We start from the raw sequence: 12903 nt of genomic DNA, 5'->3' as shown, positions 1-12903 counted from the left end.
CACCCATAATTACAATAGAAATATTGCTTTACATACACCACCAAGTGATGATAGACAACTTTAAAGCCAAAGTTAAAGGCTTTAAAAAGGGATTGGTAAGTTAATATTTAACAAGGGCGTTAATCTTGAAGACTCATGTTTCCAAATACTAGATACAGGAGAAATATGATTGGAAAAGGGTGTACTGTCATATTTTGCTTAGCCTGAATGAGCAAGGCTATTCTTATGCTCTTGTGTTCTTCCTTTAGAAGGTGCGGTCCTTTTTTTAAATAACCTTCACCAACTTTGGCACCTTCCAAATATGCAGATTTTAAGTCCCAGAATTCGCCAGCAATCATGGTTAATGTAAAGTTATGTTTTATTTTGGAGTGGGATAACTATAGCTTCATAGACATTAGTATGCTATTTATTGACTGAGGTTGATAGAAAGTGTAGTTCAACAATATCTGAAAGGTTAAAAGTTGCCTATCTTGTCTCTGATTACATCTAAATTGATAATTGCAATTTTATGTAAACTTGTTCTTCTATTGTTATTGTTCTTTTTTGTTGATTCATTTCCTGGTTTTCTTGGTGATCTGTAACTTGCCAATCTGCCCACAGTGTTCTGATAAATATTATAAGGTCTCAGTCACAAATTTCATTTGACATAGAATTGAAACTTATAACTTGTCTGAATGCTGGGTCTTTAAAAAAACAACCCAGCACTCTTTTCTTTTCAACTAAATATCCAGAGCAAACCCTTATTCCTATTGCTTGAGAATACAAGGTTTAGTTTCAGCTCAGAAAGAAAAGCTTTCTAAAATGAATTGCAGTTCTCATTCCATGGTGGTCTAATTCAATACTGGTCACTATGCTGGGTCTCCTCTTCTCCTGGTAGAACAGTTCTAATGTTTGAGCAAATACACTGGGAAACCAAGCTGAAGAAAGTGATCCTAGGCATCAAGACAAAGAGAGATGGAACGGATTGGTACTGTGTAACAACATGCCACGGCTTGGACATAATGCTTTATGTCAGAGCCTGAATCAAAAAGATCTGTTGGGATTTATTTCCCAGATAAATTAACAAACCTGCTGATAGATTCCTGATGAAATTTCATTAGCCAGCTGGGCAGTTGACCACAAGCATTGAATTGCCATTATCTAATTCTTGGTGCTAGTCAGCTGCTTTGTTGAGCAGCTGATGGTGGGCTGGACTGCACTAAGGCAGCAATTGAGGGTCAGCAATGGTGCCATCTTCTTCACCCCACCTTGGGCAGACAAGAAGGCAACAGGGTTTAGATATGAGCTTTTTTACATCCTTCTCTTCTGCTTCCCTGTAGCAAAGAACAGAGTGGATGCTTTTCCTTCTCTTCAGCACCGATGGGCTCTCTCATACACTGCCCAGTACTGAGATTGCCTCACTAGGATGGCATGTACCCCATGACTGTTCTGTATTCATTCACAATGCTTCCTCTTGTGGGCTGCATTCTTTGTTTAAGGAGAGAAAAATACCTGCTGCTGCATTTTCTTTCCCAGGGCATTCAACCAATAGGGGCCTGCGCTCATTCACAACTGGGAGTGGGGTGGACCGTGCAACAGTGCTTTCTCTTGAAATGCTGCCTCCCCCCAATGCGTTTCTTACTTGGGTTCCAAAAGCACCAGTTTCCCTATTGCCTACTAATCCTTCCGGCTCTCATTGCACACTCATTATGCACTGAGGTCTGGGGCTGAATGTGAAAGCGAGGGCTGTAAGAAAGGAATGAATCTGGGAGTGAAACCTATAGATTTGCTTCTCATTCATCTGTTTATTATCTACATGAAAGGTTTTTCAAACAAAGAGAGGCTTCCCAGCAGCTAGATTAACCTTAGCATCAGGTGCTGTACCTTTATCTGAAGGAAGAAGCATATAAAGCCCTCAAAAGATGGGTTTATATGGTTAGAAATGTTATTGTTGATGGGCAACAGAGTTCTATTGAATGTATTCTGCATAAGAGTTGGGATTGCATAATTTCATTTGAAATGTATTAATGTCTTCTGGAGGTAATTTTAGCATACAAGTCAAGAATATTAACACTGAATGTGTGGCATATCCACATCACTTAATATCAACACATTAAACTCTTCTATCATATATATAGATTCTCTTGAAAGCACTGTATTACTCTATCTAATGGTACTTATTTAAGTTGAAATTTTTCAAGCGATTAGATGACAATCCAGAAATTAATTCTAATATAGCTTTTAATCCATGTATTCTCAGGACATCTATAAAATAGTCCAACATAAGAAATTTAATTTTCATCATTAGCTGCAAATTTACAATAGCAAAATACTAGGAAACTAAGAATATTTTTTGTGTTTAATCAGATTTAAAAGTGGCAAATTGCATCAGTTGCCAATTTAACAGAATGTTAAATGTCATTTAATTAAGAAAGGTTTTACTCATGTTTGTTCTTTTTTTTTTTTTAACTTACATTAGTCAATTAATTCCTCATAGATTACCTCTACCTACACAAATGTACATTTTGGATAGAACAATGGCATTTTGAAGTTCAACTTGACTTTCTCAGATTTTAATCTATTGCAATAACCACTACTAAGTTAGTTACTGAAATCTGATTAAGAAGTAGGTTGTCATGGCGACAACATAGGTCTACAGCATTAGTAACTGGATTTATATGGACAGGATAGAGCCCATAATAGATGAAGCTGATCATTTTTTCCTTCTTTTTACAACCATTGGTTTGCCAGGGGCAAGCTATTGTAGGTGGATTTGTACATGATTATATGCATCCACTATATTTCTTAACAGATGTTTATTTATTCCCAAATTATTTTGATGCTTCTGCAACTAAAATAATACAAATGGTCATATTGTGTGGGCCCAGAAAATCCTTATATCCAGAGTATAAAATTATCTAACCACAATACTGCAGTTTCTCTAAATCCCTTTTCTCAAGTCTTAGGCTTCTAAGTTCCACAACAAGAAGGGCATAAAAAGTTCATCTCAGCAACTCAACTTTGTTAATGATTCATACTGCAGCTCCCATAAAGACCCTGAATGTTTGTCTGTCTGTGTCAAGCTGCAAAAGCAAAAAAGATACGCTAAGGTTCTTCTAAGGCAGGGGTGTCAAACTCGATTTCATTGAGAGCCACATCAGGGTTGTGTTTGACCTTGGGGGGCTGGGGTAGGCATGGCCAGGATGGGTGTGGCCACCTCGTCACTTGTCTTAGGGCACCTGTGATGGCCTGAGCATTCTGCCAGTGAAAACAGGCTCTCAAGCTCCATTTTTGGCTGTGATGGCCTCCTACAACTCTCTTCCAGTGAAAATGGAGCTCAGCCCTCCTGAGTTCCATTTTCGCTGGCAGAGGCACCGTGGTGCTGTTTCCAGGGCAGCCCCATGGGCCAAACCTAAGCACCCTGGGCCTTGAGTTTGACACCCCTGTTCTAAGGAGTTTCCTTCATTGTTCCTCACCTTTAGACAGAATTAAAGTAGACTGCTTGCACCATTAAACATATACTCTAAGAACTCCCAGGGAAGAGCTGTCTTAACTATTTTTACTCCCAACCAAACTATTGAAACTTTGCTGTCTTTTGCTCCTCTGGAATGTGATCCATCCATCTTGGGAATCTGGACCACATTCTACCACAGACTGTACTATAAAAGTAAAGGCCTCTTTTGATTCAATTGGATACGGTTATGTAGTTTTCTTAGAAACAATGCAGGTTATCCTTGACTTACAATCACAATGCAGACCAGAATTTCAGCCGCTAAGAGATACAATTAAGCAAGTCATCACATGAACAGAAGCAATTTAACAACCCTTTTTATCATGGTTGTTAAGTGAATCATGTGGCTATTAAGCAAATTCCATTGTCTTTGCTTGTTGGAAGCTCCCCGGGAAGGTCACAAATCATGATAAGGTGACTGCAAAATACTGAAACTATCATAAATGCAAGCTAGTTCCAAGCACCTGAATTCCTGTCATAACTTTTAACTGTTAAACTAACGGTTGTACGTCGGCAACCACCTGTATATCAATGATTTGTCATTGCCTTTTTCTAATTCTTTTTCTAATTATTAATTTTTCAATCTAGTTTATAACTCTGGTTTATCCTGTCCCAAGTATTAACCAGATCTGAACTTCCTTAGCTTTCTGAGATCAGCCAAACCATCTTAAATGACTTCCTCTCTCTTAAGTTGCTTGGTCTACTTCATAGATTGAAATATACTGATAAATAGAATTATTCACTATTTTGAATTAACATAGTCAGCCTATGAGACCCAACTTAAAAGCTGAAGATGATTAACATGACGATTCAACTCCCATTTCAGATATGAGATCACCAGGGGATATAGTACAAGTTACTAATCTCATGGCTATTTTATATTTGTCTGACTGCAAAATGAGAACAGTGAGCTATTGTACACAGTTATGAGGAAGTGTAACATAAAGACTATGAGCATGAACAAAATTCCAGAGTTGCTGAGGTCACACAGGTAAGCCACTCCAAATTCATTAATTGTTAATTCTAAAAACTATTACCATTTAGATCAAGCGTTTCCAATCCTGGCAACTTAAAAGTTGTGGACTTCAACTCCCAGAATTCCCCAGCCAGCCTGTCTGTCAGTTCTTTTAACCCAGTATTTTGTTCTCTATTCTGATAAACCAATAAATCCAAAAAGAGAAAGGACAGCATTATTTGCCTATGCTGTTGTTTCAAGTAACAGATAATTAATGAGGTACTGCTTTTCATAGAATAATAAAGCTTGAAAAAGCCATTGAGGAAGTCTCCTGTTCAACACACAAATGCAAATTAAGTATCTTCAGCAACTGTTTACCTAACATCTGGTTGCAAACTTCAATGAAGAGAAACTCACGACTTCCCTTCACTAATTGGTTTTATCATCAAACTACTCTTGCTATTGGAAAACATTTTCATAACATCAAATGAAAGAATCAGCTTTCCTGAAATTTAAATGTTGTTTTGGACTTGCATTCTGAGGGATTTTTTATTTATTGTGACACTCCTTCTGGTTCCTGAAAAATACTGTACAATCTTCCTTTCACCTGTCTTTTCTTTTTTCTTTTTTAATAAAGTTTTATTTGGGTTTTCACACATACAAAATACAAGTAAAACATCTTTTTTGAAAATAGCATGATCCGGGTTGAATTTCTTTATACAGACACAAAACTCAATTTCATGCTCCTTTTTGTATTCTATTCCATATCTTATACTATTTTACATTTTCTATATAGTTTTTCCCCTCTTTTAATTTTCTCAATTTTATTTTGATTATCTCATCTCAATTCAAATCATTATATTTATACTTTTGTCTGTTCTGTTTCAATTTCATATTATCTTTTCTCATTAAACAAATTTTCTCCTGTAGTTACAAATTGGAGTATGACACCTTTATATCTTTTAATTAGATCCATTCAACTCTTATTTAAACTTCAATATATACCTTAAGTTTATGACCTTCAATATAATACATAATACATAACTTCCAATCGAATTCTGCTTGGTACATTCTTATAATACATACTATATTCTTTTTTTAAAAAAGAAAGAAAGATTGTAAATATATGTAATTATAAACCCTCATTCCATTCCAGTTCAGTTCTATCATTAGTAATCATTAAAATCTTAACATCTTTAACACTTCTTTTCAATTAAATATACTTCCTTAAAAACACATATAATCTCCATAATTAATTTTTCCCTTATTTCTCTTCACATGTTTTATAAATCATTAAATATACCTTTTGTTACATTTATTTATTGACAAGCATTCCACTGAATTACGATAGCTATTTTATCAGACATTTTAATCATACATTGTTTCATATTTTCTAAAATTATTTCTGCTTCTAATATAACCATACTGTCTTATGTACCTTTTGCAGAATCCCCTTTTCCATTAAGTTTTCACCCATTATCTCTAAATAGGCCCTGTTTCTCTATATTTTGCTTCTGTCCTTTATAACTTTTCCTTTCTTTCTTCCCTCTCATCTTCCCCCTCCTCTTTTTACTCCCTTGTCTCTCTAGTTCTAATTCTCTCTTCTGCACTTCCCTCTTCTGTTGCTTTCTGATTTTATACTTATTTTTCACTCTATTTTTTTTGGAGTTGTTTTTTCCAATCTTAAACTTTTCATTCTCTTTCCCGCCTTTCCTTTCCCCCCCCCCCCCATCTAAGATTACTTGTTCATTAAACATGGCTTCTTCTTTGTCGCAATCTTCTTGTTTTGCAGGCATTTCTTGTTGTTTCTCATAATTCCAAATCTCCATTTCTAAAAACTGAAATACGAAGCCAAAAGAACCTCTCCCTTCTTGTGCATCTTCTTTGTACTTTTTAAGTTCCATTTTCAGTTCTTCTAAAAGTGGAGCCATTTTAAACAGTTTTAAACAACCACCCGATTGATTTTAGTCATTCAAAACAATAACCAAGAATCCAGAAATCATCAAGTAATCCAGATAGTCCCGAGTTATATCTTCTTATTTCTTTTTCGACTTTCTCTTCCTGGGGTTTTTGTTGTGATATTTCAGTTAGAATGTATCTTTTGGAAGTCTTGTTGAGATTTTGCTGTAAGTTCTTTTTTTAAATTCCAGGCAGTCTCCTCCCTTCCAGATCCTACCCTTTTATTCTTTTTCTCTCCTTTCCTGTTTTCAAAAGCTTTTAATTATTCAGAAATCTTATTATCCCTTTGACTTTTTATTTTCAGCATTAAATGCCTATTGATGTCAAAGTGGATTTTTTTCCAATTTCTTGCTTAAGTCTCTTAGCTGTCAGTATAGGAAAAGGAGAAAACCAAATCTTTTCCCTTTTCTCTCTCCTTCGCAGCTTAAAAATATTCTTACGAAACAATGTTATTATTTTTTAACAGTTTCAATTCCAGGGTACCTTATTTGTTGCTTTTGCTGTTTGACCTGGTCAACCAAAACTTTCTCTTCTTATCTTCCTCCTGCACATTCTTTTCCGGTGGAGTTCTTCTTTGTGGTGGCCATTTCTGACCACCGCTGCAACCGCCCGGGAAGGGAGTAATGGCCAGCTGGGGGAGAGAGATGCGGCTCTCCTCAACCCTGCTGGCAGTCTCTCCCTCTTCACCACCTCTACGGGGTGGCTTAGCCCCGAAACCAGCTGGCTCGGGGCGCTCCAGCGGTGAGCACGGATCGAAGCCTCGCAGAGACGAGGTTTCGGTCTGTCGCTGAAGAAGCTCAAACCGGAAGTCCCCACCTGTCTTTTCTTAAAGAGTAAGCATAGATCCTTCAACCATTCCTGGTAGGGCAGGAATCATTCCTCTGATCATCCTTATCGCCTTAGCTTGTATCTCTTTCAGTATAAATAAGGTGTTATTTTAGCAGTCTTGACTAAATCAATACACCAAATGAGAACAGCATAGAGTAGCTTTCTATAGTCTCTTGCCTTCTAAACTCATGGCCACACTAGCTGGGGAATTGAAATTTCCACACATCTGGTAGCTACCTGGTCTAGCAAGGCCGTCTTACAATAAAACCTTTTTTAAAAAAAATTCAGCAGAAATAAAACTTGCAAGAAAACCTGCCAAATCTGGCAGTTAAAAACTGCAGAAGTATCAGGAACAGAGGATATATTTAACCTAAGAGTTCTAGGGCAGGCTTAGATTTTACTGGGCTGTCTTGAGACCAGGAAGTAAAAGTCTTGTTTTGGACAAGACTTATCAGAATTGTTGGACTGGATTTCAGCTGGGAGTGGTAGCTTTTGTCATTCTTTCTTGTCCAGTTAGATCCTGAATACAAAACGCCTATTGTGAGGCAGGCAGTATGAATGAAAGGAGATGGAAGAGAAGGATTGTTACCATAGGCATACATCCAAGAGACAATGGTGGGCTTTTCTTCTTTAAAGAGGCTCTTAAAAATCTTTTGAGTTTCAAAATGCAGCTCCTTAAGGTTAAACCATCCCGTTTGGAAGAGATACCTTTTTACCTTTCCTCACTACGTAACATCTGGAATTCTTTCCAAGCCAGATATGAATGCTAGGTTAGGTTAAATTACAATTGCTAATGATAGCGGCTCATGGTTTGCACACTCAGCCACCATATAAAACAAAGGGCTTGCACTTGTATGAAAAGGAGTTTTTTGAGCCTGTTATTGCTATGCCATGATAAAACATTACTTATGTTTACTAGTAACATACACACTGAATTTGGTTCCCTCAAACTCACAGACATTTTTAAACTTTCATGGCTGAAAAATGGGAAGTTGACAGTACAAGTAATTCTCAACTTAAAACCGTTTAGTGACCGTTCAACCTTACAAACACACTGGAAAAAGTGACTTATGACTATTTCTCACACTTACGACCATTGCATCATCCCCATAGTCATGTGATCAAAATTCAGATGCTTGGCAGCTGATTCATATTTATGATGGTTGCGGTGTCCCAAAGTCATGTGGTCACCTTTTGCAACCTTCTGACAAGCAAATTCAATGGGGAACCCAGGTTCACTTAACAACTGTGTTACTAACTTAACAACTGCAATGATTCATTTAACAACTGTGGCAAGAAAGGTCGTAAAATGGCCCAAAATTCATGTAACAAATGTTTCACTAAGCAACATAAATTCTGGGCTCAATTCTGGTTGTAAGTCAAGGATCTACATATAAATGGTATATATTTGTTCCTTTTTATATAATTTGGTGTATTTTTGCAAGTCATGGGGGATTTTTCCTCTTCTTTTTCCTCTTTTAAGAAAGCCTTGACTCCTTCCATGGACAAATCCCTACAGATTTCTAAGCATCGTTTTTGGAAATGATTTGCCATCCATTTCTTCTTCCTAAGGCTGAGAGGGAGTGACGAGCCCAAGGTCACCCAGATAGCAGAATTATAACTCAGCTTTTTCTCTCCTAGTCCAGCACTTTAACCTGGCTCTCATTTATTTCCAGTGGAAGAATGCATAGCACTGAAAAACAACCATTGGTCCTCGTTTCTGTTCTTTTGGGATGGAGGAGAATGCATTCTCTGGCTAGTTGGTAATTCTATACTACAAACTCAACACATTTTGGAAGTCTTCAGATTAGGAATGCTGACCTATAGGAACCATAAATTATTTGTCATCTGGAGGTAAATCCCACTATTAAGGTTATTCAACCCATTCAACCCAGCTACTTTCAGGAATGATTCTAGATTTACTGCATGAATATCAATGGATTGTTGCTTTCTACATTTACATGGTTTTACAGATAGCATTTCTATCGGTGCAGAATGCTTTAATTGTATTGCATGCAATTGCAGGTATTTGGATTAAGGGATAAATTTTCTTCAGCAAAGATGTGATTTCCATCCAAATCTGACCCTGGACACCTTTCTTTCCCATCCATCCACCCTTCTTTTCTACATACTCCCTTTAGGCTCCTGATTTAATTCCCCACCACCACTGTTCCTGCAATCAAAATAAAATCATCAAGAGAGCAGCAAAAGTTGAGGAACAGGAAATTCTTTTAATATAGAGCATACTTCAATCATCTAGAGAATTAAGACAGCTCTGAGACTGAACCAGGCAAGGATGCTGGCTTCATAGCTTGGTTCAAGCATGACAAGGAAGCTGCCTCCTTTTGTTGTCCTTGGGGTTTTGAAGATCTCTTGCCCTCCCATCAACCTCTCTAATGTGCTCCTGGTTTTATCCTGCTCTTCGTTCTATATAAAGCAACTCGTGGCCCTGTAAATAGCCAGGTCTTATGATGTTGTCTCTGTTGGAGAGAGAGCTGTGGCCTGTGAAAATATTTTTAGCTTCAAGACTCAAGGGTTTTGAGGATAGGCCAGTCTAGCTTTAATTATGAATTTGAGACAGGGGGAAGGGTCACAGGACAATTTTTCTTCACCTCACCCCTCTCAAATCATCAGCTTTCCGGTTTCCCCTCCTTCCTTCCCTCTTTTTCTTGTACTTCATCTCCCTGCAGTTTGAGTTATGCTTTTACTGCAGTATTGCATCCCAAAAGAAGGTTAAGAGGAATATTCAAATGGGAATTGTGGATGGATTTTAAATCTCCAGTTTTAGGCCAGTTCTTCTTCCCATGCATATTATTCCTAAGACAGGCTTATCCATCATCTCTTATGGAACAGAAGGGTTTTATTTTCTTTTTCTATAAAGGAAATCTACCACCGACCTTTTAAACTATTTCAGTAATCTACCATAGGCTAATAGATCTTACAAAAGCCAATGTTATTCAATTTCTCTCCAGAGCCTAGGGAAAAAGACTTTAAATGGAGATCAAAAGAGACTTGTTTTAGCAACCTCATCTAAAAACGAAGGCTCTTCATCCAACCAGGAAAAAAAAAACCCGTAGCCTACAGATAGAACTGGACATGACCTTAAATACATCTTTGCATTAAAAATATACATTTATATTCTTAAAGGAATTAATGTTGTTAATATCAAAGGCCGATTGTAAGTGAAGGAGTATCTAAGAAAAGGGAGTATATGGTATATTTGTGTATGAAATGATGCAAAGATAGATCTAGCTTCTCTATAGATGGCAATGTAAAAAATGTTATCAATGTATGAATTATGTACATTCATCAGAATTGATATGGAGAGTACATTCTGAAGAGAGGTTACAGAAGAGGATGTTTTTCTTGGGAATAAGAGTTCATGCATAGCTTTTCATGGGGGTGGCAAGTATCTTGTCAGGAACATGACATCATTATCACACCAGCTCAGGGACCCCATCCATCATCCACTAGAGTTAAAAGGTCTCCCTAAATCAGAGCAAGCAGGGATATCATATGAAGAGCAAAGTTGAAATTGCTGGGATGATCCACACAAGAAGCCTAACTTCTTAAGTGTAGGGTATTTTTTTAGAAAGGTATGGGGGAGGTGAGGAGGGCATACTCTGACTAAAAAAAACGAGAGGGAGGAAACGCAGAGTGGGCTAATTGCTTTTATTCTTATCTTGCTGTCTCATAGCAATTATCCACCACTTGCACTTGTGAAACTACACATAAACACCCACCCATGAGAACAATACTTTCTCTTTGCCTGGAAAAAGAAACCTTTACAATTTGTGCTCTTACACTGATCACAGAGGAAGAGAAAGAGAGAGAGTTGGTGTATCAAATGTATTTTTCTCAGCCAAAACACCAACGAACACAATTATTTATTTTTACCATAAACGCCTCTCAAACGCCTCTCAAATGTAAACTAAACACCTTATACACACTTCATAGAAGGGTGGGAAGTGGGGGGGGGGGCATTGTTTAGATCTGACTATAGGTATTTCCTGAATGCAAATCAGGAAGAGACTGGAAGAGGCACAAAGTCTAAGGTTAGAAGGAGAATTATTTGTAGGCAGGAACCAATAAGGATGGGGGTTTGGACCATTCTGATTCTGGTTGAGGTTGATTGAGTTATAATTTCTTAAGAAGAGGGTGTGTGTGAAATTCTCAACAGCACATAAATGATGTAGCCATGTAAATTAGATTCAAATGGGAATATATCTGTGAGTCAGATTGTTTCCAGAAAGAAATGCTGTGGGCTGTTGTTGAAGTGACAAAATCCTAAGGGATGAACTACAATTAGAAGGCAATGGTTAAGATGGTTTCCTGCTATTAATCAAGAGGTATGGATCCTGGTACTTGTGCCCAAGCCATTCCCCTACTCCAGAAATGATGGGTTAGTCAAGCTACTTCCCCCCACAATATCCCAGGGCAGGAAATGGGGGGGGGAGTGGGAGAGTCCTGCTCTCCGATAAAAAAAAGCTCTTTTTATTCTGTATGTATTATATAGGGAGAAAACCTGGCCCCGCATCCCAGCTGGGAGCAAGGACTCTGGGGTCTGGGGGCATGAAGGGAAAATGGGCTTGTCTTCAGCCAGGCCCCCATTACTCCAGGCTAGTCTACTACACAACCTCCTTACACCTGCTGGCTGGGCAAGGCGGAGAGTTGTTGCAGGCGAAGTCTGGAGAGAAGCCGGATCCTGGAAGGCTGAAAGGAAGCCCTATCTTCTCACCTCCATATATTTCACCTGCCTGGCGCCTTGGGCCGGTTCTGCCTTGGCATTTCCGTTTCTCAGAAATGCCTAATAAAAAGTTTCGGTTCGGAAAAACGAGGGGCGGGAGGGCGCCCACTCCCACCCTGGCTTTCCCCAGGCAAAAGGACTTACAGGGCAACCTCCGGCTGTGGCCGTGATGGGCTTCGGGTCCAGACATCGCTTTCCGTGGGCAAGTACGCGCCGATTCGCCTGGATAGTCCACGACCTTCCCGGGCAGAAGGAGGCTCTCACAGCAGCAGATCGGCCGCCGACACTCCCGCCGCTCCCAAGCGCCTGCTCATCTTCCCAGGGAGTGGTGCAGCTCCGGGGACTCCACCGGCCGTAACTCCGGCTGTCTGGCTCCGGCAGGGCGGACTGGGACTTCGGCAGCACAACGTACCAAGTGGCCGGGATGCCAAGGGGGTGGAGCCGCAGATCGCGGGGCGGCGTGTGGGTGGGTGGAAGGGGAGGGTGTTGTTCTTCGCGCTGATTTTCCGTCCGCCTCGTTTGGCGACGTCGGAAGCGGAGCGCGAGATGAGGAGGCTGGGATGGCGCAGGCGTTCCCGAGCCCGTTGGAGCCCCCACAGACTCGCCCGTGGGGTGGTTGTTGTTGTCTTTTTAAAAAAATAAAGGCCGCTTTTCCCCTCAGGACCGCTGTAGGCGTGAAAGGCGGACGGGGATGAAAAGGAAGAAAGGCGCTGGAGGCAGACGTCGGAGAAGGGGGGCGTGCATAAGCGTACCAACGTATCTACCGTCCTTGTCCTATTGGTTCTTTTATTTTTATTTTTTATTTTTCTTATATGTATCCATGTATTCATAACTATGTTTTTACTTATATCTATTATTTTGTAAGCAATTGACAAAAACAAATAAATAAAAATAAATAAAGGAAACGCGGAAGGCTGCAAAGTT

The 12903-nt window shown here is 39.1% G+C and overlaps 1 protein-coding gene across 1 annotated transcript in view; it reads right to left on the bottom strand.

Annotated features, from left to right (window-relative positions):
- Window positions 1-12418, bottom strand: part of DBNDD2 (dysbindin domain containing 2) — a 30593-nt gene extending 18175 nt beyond the window's left edge. Inside the window, exon 1 of the mRNA XM_026665039.2 lies at window positions 12124-12418. Within this exon, the coding sequence (XP_026520824.1) occupies window positions 12124-12169 (46 nt within the window). The 5' untranslated portion in view covers window positions 12170-12418. The remainder of the gene's footprint in view (window positions 1-12123) is intronic.
- Between the last annotated feature and the right edge of the window lie 485 nt (window positions 12419-12903).

Source organism: Notechis scutatus, chromosome 3 (assembly GCF_049901735.1).
Source record: "Notechis scutatus isolate UNSWTSFEM ecotype Mainland chromosome 3, rNotScu1.2, whole genome shotgun sequence".
Taxonomy (NCBI): domain Eukaryota; kingdom Metazoa; phylum Chordata; class Lepidosauria; order Squamata; family Elapidae; genus Notechis; species Notechis scutatus.
The sequence above is the reverse complement of the archived record's forward strand: the minus strand, read 5'-3'. Positions and strand labels throughout refer to the sequence as shown.